The 7,246-nt window shown below is 32.1% G+C and overlaps 1 protein-coding gene across 1 annotated transcript; it reads right to left on the bottom strand.

The window, feature by feature from the left end:
* Window positions 1–1,422: 1,422 nt before the first annotated feature.
* LOC143084279 (uncharacterized) lies at window positions 1,423–3,256 on the bottom strand. Its single transcript, XM_076260688.1, has 3 exons — window positions 2,640–3,256; window positions 1,775–2,009; window positions 1,423–1,446 (listed from the first exon to the last, which is right to left on the bottom strand). Exons 1-3 carry the CDS (start codon window positions 3,158–3,160, stop codon window positions 1,423–1,425), a joined length of 780 nt encoding a protein of 259 aa, XP_076116803.1. The 5' UTR covers window positions 3,161–3,256.
* Between the last annotated feature and the right edge of the window lie 3,990 nt (window positions 3,257–7,246).

The raw sequence follows: 7,246 nt of genomic DNA, 5'->3' as shown, positions 1-7,246 counted from the left end.
TCTGATTGAAAAGGGGGACCATGTAATGGCTGACAGAGGTTTTTTAATCAAAGACTTATTATTATCAAAAGGTGCCACCTTAAATATGCCACCATTTACCAGACCATGTAAACATGGAAAAGGACGATGTCTTACGGCAAAGGAGATTAAGGAATCAAAATCCATAGCCTCTTTGAGAATACATGTAGAAAGATCAATCCAGAGACTGAAATCTTATAAATTCTTAAGTGGTGTTATGCCAATAAATTCACTTTCTGTTGCTAATCAGGCTCTTAAGGTTGCAGGATTTTTTTGTAACCTGATGAAACCATTAGTTAAAAAGTTATAAAACTTGTTTTGTTTAATAAATCATTTGAAATTTATTTGACATATATATTAATTAAAGGAGCAATGATTGGCAATTTTTTATCCAGTGTTTCTTTTTTTCTTTTTTGATTCATGTTAATACTAAAAATTATATTCCTTGATTAAAAAAAAATCAACAGCTTAATAAGAGAATTATTCTGTTCTAAAATTTTCTTTCAAAAACTGATAAGTAGTGGAAATATGGCTTTATCATGTATTCAAAATTAAAATTTTGTCAAAACTAACAGATGTACACGTCTATGCACAATAGTAGGTTATCTCCCATTTGAAAGAGTTGTCTTTTATAAATTTAGAATAGAGACTATTTACGTTATCAGCTGATAATGTTTTAAATAATGAAAGCGACATATATCATAAGTTGTCTTAACATAAAAGATGATATTTATTATGTTTAATATTGTTTATTTTAGTTGTGTTTAATCAAATTAAATTATATAACCAAACTTTATCACTGTTTTATATTGTGAATTGTAATGAACTTCAAACAAAGTATTCAACTGGTACATGTGTAATTCTGACTCTATACTAGCAGAATTTTTGGTAGAACATATGAACTGTAGAATGATGCAAGTTTTGGAAAAACATTAGACCAAAATTGTTCATCAAATTGTATTCTCTCATGATGTACACCTTTAAAAGTAAATAATACAAAATCACACTATTTTCGTTTAGTAACTGCAAGCTGACATTGGATTTGACAGTAATACGGAGATGTGTCATTTCTCTTCATAAGTGGAGTATCATTTTCTATGTGAAAGTTTGTTTTGTCTAAACAAGCAGCATTGATTGGTGTTTCTTCTGAAAATTTATATGGACATTTTATTTCCAAACAACCTTGTCCACAGCATTTACACTCTAATAAACCATCAGGAGAGCAACCTAAGTAAGGACTGTTGTTGTCAATTACAAACCCAGATAATTTACATTCTAAATTATCATGCAAGTTTTTTTTGTCATGAAGATAAGACTCTCTAGCAACATGTTCAAATTTTTTTCCATGTCTTAAAGCAGGCAAGTCTGAATTAACACTGTTTGTAAGACCTAAAATGAGTTTGACTAGATGGCCATCAGGGTTTCTTCCTGAAAAATGAAGACAACTATATAAAATGGAAGCTGTTATTCTGCCATGTCTCTGATAAAACCACAAATCACTATCACTCTGACTGATGGTCTTTTCGAATATATCAGTGAAATAATTATCAGGGATATTTCTATGTATGTGCTCAATAAAAGATTCAAGTGAATCATCTGGCGAATCATCATTATTAAATTGTGTTGCTAGATCTAGTATGTTGACAGGCAGACACTCAAAATCACACTCTGAACCAGAGCTATCTGACAGAACATATGCTGCGCATGCTGGTAAGTTTTCTGATTTTATTAACCGAAGCATTTCTTTTTCTAGTGCCATGTTATGACAAGAAGGCCTATAATGGTCACTTGTTGGTTTGATTGGTGGTTGTCCTGTAGGCTCACTCCTCAGGTCTAAAGAGGTTATTTTTACTGGAGCTGATGTTCTGACTGGGTTAACCCATTTAGCAGCCTTGTCAGTAACAGAAATAACCGATCTATCGGACAAATCCTGACAAAATCTTTGCATCCCGAACAGGAGTGCTGCCACGTGCTTACATGTTCCATCACCACTGTAAAATAATTATATACACTGAAGTATTCATTTTTTAGAAGTGCTCATTGGATTAAACATTTTCAAAAAAGCAATGTTTCCCTATATTTAAAAAATAAAAACAAAAAGTTGCTTGAAAAAAAAATCTTTTGTCTCTGAAAAATCAACATTGACTATCCCCGCTTGTTTGCATCTCTTTTTTGAAAGTGATAATATAATTCTGAGAGAAAAAAAATGGAAATTAATTTTATGTGCCCTTTACAGTAATTTGGAGTGAACTGATAATATGGTATTCCATGTAGGTTAAAAATCAAAAACAGATGACATAATAAAAATACACATTTTTTTGGCAATTCTTGATGGGATTATTCATCTTTTTTAATCTTTATTTTATTTTTCTCGCTCATTACTTTTATTTTTATCTTAAACAGATATGGCTAATCAGAATTCTACAATTACATTTGTACATGTACTTGATAACTGTATTCTTGATATTATTATTCTTTTCTGTTATCAACATACTTTTTAACCAATCTATTCGTTATTGTCTTGTGTTATTCTTTATATTTTAACACCCCATTATTCTCTATTCTGTAAACCCCATCGGCACCCACACCCTCGGACTCGGATTATTCATGTAAGAACTTACGCCACACATGTACATTCTGCTGAATGTATTGACCCATCAAATAGGACCACTATCCAAACTTCGTACGGGTCAGCAGACTGTCTCTCTTCTGGTACACATGCTGCTTTTACATAGTGTATATCGCTGTGAAATTTTGACTGCCTAACATCACGGATATGTCCATTAGAATGAAGACGGTAACTGTTGTCATTTTTATAGCCTTTCAAACGTTCATTTGTCCAGTTACAAATGTTTTTTAAATAATGATTAACATCAAACGCTTCAATTATTGGAATTGTATTTAAATCATCAGACCAATCAATAACAGTCTTGGGATTCGGTAACTCAACACCATCTACAGTTCGCCGTATTTTATTTGCGAATATGTAATTATCGGGTTCAAAGGCGGGAATCTTTTGTAATTCCGCTTCTTCAGCTAGTTCAACTAATTTACTCTTTTTATAACCCGTTGTTTTAACACCTCTGTTTTTCAAGAACTGTTTGATTTCCGGGACGTTTTTATTCTTAAAATCAGAGTCCATTGTCGTCAATGTAAACAAATAGTTGCCCCGACGTCACACGACTTACGTACCTTCATGTACAAAAGAGTTCTTGACGTTCGGTAATCTGAATCTTACGTATTATTAGAAAAGCTGAAATTTAAAAATGTCAATGTCACAGATGTAAACAGACATGAATGTGTGAGGGTTGCTATCAACTGCTTATTACTTCTAATGGTAAGATCATTGACTGTTGGGAACTTCCTTTACTATCATTGGGATGACATTACTCAGCACTCTTCTCGACTTTTGGAACTTTCTGTAAAATAATTTTACTGCAAATCTGTTTTTTTTTTTAATTAAAACAGAAGCAAATGATAGGCAGTAGCTTATTGCGACCTTGTAAAAATGTTGGTAATGAGAATCACGAACGGCATACATCCCTTTCAATTATATAAGCCAAGACAGTTTTCTGAACCTATTCAAAATACAAGGTTGACTTCAGTTTTCTGAAACAAAGACGCCACGATGCGTTGGTTCTCAAAAGTCTAAAGCCTAAGTCCTAAATGGTGGAGTAACGTCACAAATCCCTAGACAGTCTTAATACTGATTTCAAAAGATCATTACTTACATTATATTTTGATTCGCACGGAGAACTAATAAGACGCAGTTGCCTAGATATACTAACTGGGGGAGGGGTGTGCTTGTATGATTCAATGCTGTAATTGTTTCCTGACCTTTTGGCAATAAAGTGTTTTGACAAGTAAACAGTATTCCTATCACTGTCTATCCTTAAAATTAAACATTTCAGATTACATCAGAAACTTAACACAAATATTAAAAATAAAAAAGATGATTTGTCTTTCCTTATTGTAAAGTTCCTTTTTTTCAAATATTTAGTTTTCAGCATTTGTTTGTAACCTAACTATATAAAAAATTATATTATTGTCTTACACATACTTGCTCTCACTGTACTGCAATATGTCGATACCTATATATTAACATTGCAACTTTTTTTCTTCGACTGTTAATGAACTTTTGTTCACTAAAAAACGATACACTAAAGACTGTTCATGACCGTAAACAATCGTAAAAGCTATCGTAAACCAAATTATTGTAAACGATACCTTGCGATGTGTTATACATGTTTAACCCTTTCTAGCCCACTCACGGCAATCCAATGTCAGAATTTTTAAGACCAGAAGCTAAATAGTATCATTGTTGGTTTTTTTCCCCATTTTATATTTATCAACATAGTGTTTAAGATCACGTCACTTGATGATATAAAACAAAGCATTAAAAAGCTATAGCATACGTAATAATATCAAAACAAAAAGAACATGAAAAACAATTGAAAGTCTTTCCATACCAAAGAAATTTTGATAAGAAGATAGTTTCTTCATACTGATGCGATACATAGTGGTTTAATTATATTTTTGAGTGATATAAGGGAGATAATATGCTACTTACGGTGTCATTTCCTTCACACTGATTCCAAAAATATATAGTTTCTATGTACTTTTGTATGTAGAAGGGGCGAAAATTGGCCACTTCCGGTTTGTTGGAAGTCATTTTTAGTCTTTATTAATCAGTTTATGTATCTATATGACAAACTATATGGATTCTGAGTACTTTTATGTGAAAAAATTGCAAAAAAGCTACTTCCGGTTCCCAAGCTCACTTCCGGTCATTTCTCAAAGTCAAATGTCACCGAAACTTTTGTACAAAGTCAAATGCCTTTATGATGAGTTTAATTGAAGTTATAATCAAATAACTTCATATCAAGATATTTCAGGGGCACCAACTCCTATTTGATGCCATTAAATTGTATAAGACCGAATGTAGCATATCTTTATTACAAAAAAGCAAACATTTTGCACTTGTTTTTTAAAGTATATCTTTAAAAGTGTCGGAGAAAATCTCAAACAAGGTAAATTCAAAATTTAGAAATTGACCTTGTCCTTTGACCTTGGCCTAATTTTCTAAGTTAGGACCTAGGGGACTCAAATAAAAACATTCCAGGGTTATATGGTTAACTGCATATGAGTTAAAAAAAGATACCGACAAATTTATTTTGTAAAAGTAGAGAAATCCTTTAAAATTTCATCGAATCGCTTTGATCCAAATTAGCCAAATATTCCTGAGGATGTAACGAACAAATTAGAAAAAGAAAGGAGTAAGTTCGGTAAGGGCCATATTTGGCCCCAATTATAAAGTTCATAGTTATAAGACAATGAATGGTTTAAATTGCCTTAAAGACATTAGAGGAAGTTAAACAAAACTATTTTTGTCAAAGTTTAATTCTAACACGTTGATTTTTACGTTCCAAAAATGTCAAGATAAAGGATTTTGGTAAAATTTGACAAAATCAGCTTGATTTCAACCAAATTAAGGACCAGGAAACACAGAGCGCAGGCGTCGACAACCTTAATATTCAAATTAGACATGTGAAATGTCTTCACAAACATTGTTTTAAAAGATCTTTGTTGTTGACGTATGCGCTCTATGTTTCCTGTCCAACAATCTATGGAAATTTTATCCAATTTTAGTGATTTTTTCGTGAAAAATGAATATAAGTACAACTTGTGACGTCATAATGAAACGCAGAAACGTAACATTTTCAACAAAATGGCTTATTTCCTATCTAGTCACTGTACTAGCTATAATTTATTGTGATATTGGTCAATAAATCCGAATTTAAAATTTACGCTAAAAAAGGGGGCCATTTTAGGACCTTACCGAACATACTCCTTTGTCGATATCTTTTTTTGTTACAAAGGAGATGCACACAGATGATAAACAATGAAAAGGGAGATAACTGTTACAAAGAAAATGGTTCGGCTTAGCATAAACTATACGATACAATATGAGAAATATCTAAGCGACACATTGCGAAAAAACATTTATCGCAAGAACAAAATTTGGCGGAAAAAAAATAGTAATCAGAACAAAAACAATAAGTCTTCCCACAGGAAAGTGAAAAGACTTAATAAAAATATTATCCGTATGGAGAAACAGTTAAAACATCACCCCTAGTGATTACATGATCCCTGAAGTCAACGTTATTGTGCCCTTAACTTGATTTGTACTAAATATTTTGTTACAGAAATAATACCAACAGTAATCACAATATTCCATGTTTGAAAATCATAATTTTAAGAGAAAACTTTCAAAATGCTGAAAATGTAAAGGTAGCAACAAAACATATGTAGTACCTAAATTTTAAGTACAAATAGAGGACTATTAAATACAGGTACCCAAATATTACAATATTTTTAAAGTAACAAAATAGTACTGAATATTAAAAGTAGATTTTCAGTACTACAGATTTTTAGTACAGAAATAGTACAAAATGTTTCAAGGATAATCAAACACGTTGTATAACTAAAGATTCCATACAGATTGTTAACATGATCTAGAAGACTCCACTTTTAACTTTTGGATGAAAAATAATTATCAGGACCAGGGTAGAATGGTAGACCTCATAGACGTTTTAGTTATTCATAAATATGTACACAAGAAGACACGATATAACTATAACAAAAACACAAATAAATGAGATGAAGACAAGGCAATTCCTCCGGAGCACGTATGTCCATTTTGGTGTTATGTTTTTATGAGTCCCAGACCTCAACAATATATAGACAGTGTTTGTGTGTTTATTCTGTGCCGCTACAAATAAAGGCGATCTTCGAAATGAATCAGAAATATTCGGATCAGCCTTATGTTGCAACAAAACGTTTGCGATATTATCGTGTCCTCTCTTGGATGCCATAAACAATGGCGTTCGGTTATATTTGTCGGTAGCGTTTATTTTGGCGTTATTGTTCATAAGCAACTCTACAACTTCTTGTAAGATTTTATCATCATTATTGTAAAATCCTTGTATTGACACTCCATGATATGGTGACCTTTTAAAGTTATCACAAAGGTTAACAGCCGCTCCCTTTTCTATGAGATATCTTGCTATTTCTAGATTGCCTCTCTCCATTGCTCTAAAAAGTGGCGTCGTATTGTCACTTTTACCTTTATTTACAGAAGCACCAAATTCTATTAATATTCTAACTGCATCGAAATGGTTCAAAGATACTGCAGTGAACAAAGGAGATGAGTTCCCTTTATTTCCAT

Source organism: Mytilus galloprovincialis, chromosome 7 (assembly GCF_965363235.1).
Source record: "Mytilus galloprovincialis chromosome 7, xbMytGall1.hap1.1, whole genome shotgun sequence".
NCBI classification, from domain to species: Eukaryota; Metazoa; Mollusca; class Bivalvia; order Mytilida; family Mytilidae; genus Mytilus; species Mytilus galloprovincialis.
This window is presented reverse-complemented; position numbering and strand designations above follow the sequence as displayed.

Coding starts and splice junctions, on each gene's coding strand:
- LOC143084279 (XM_076260688.1), bottom strand. CDS start 3,160: ATGGACTCTGATTTTAAGAATAAAAACGTCCCGGAAATCAAACAGTTC. Junction 2,010..2,639: donor GCAGAATGTACATGTGTGGC/GTAAGTTCTTAC, acceptor ATTATTTTACAG/TGGTGATGGAACATGTAAGC. Junction 1,447..1,774: donor GGCCTTCTTGTCATAACATG/GCACTAGAAAAA, acceptor TTCATTTTTCAG/GAAGAAACCCTGATGGCCAT.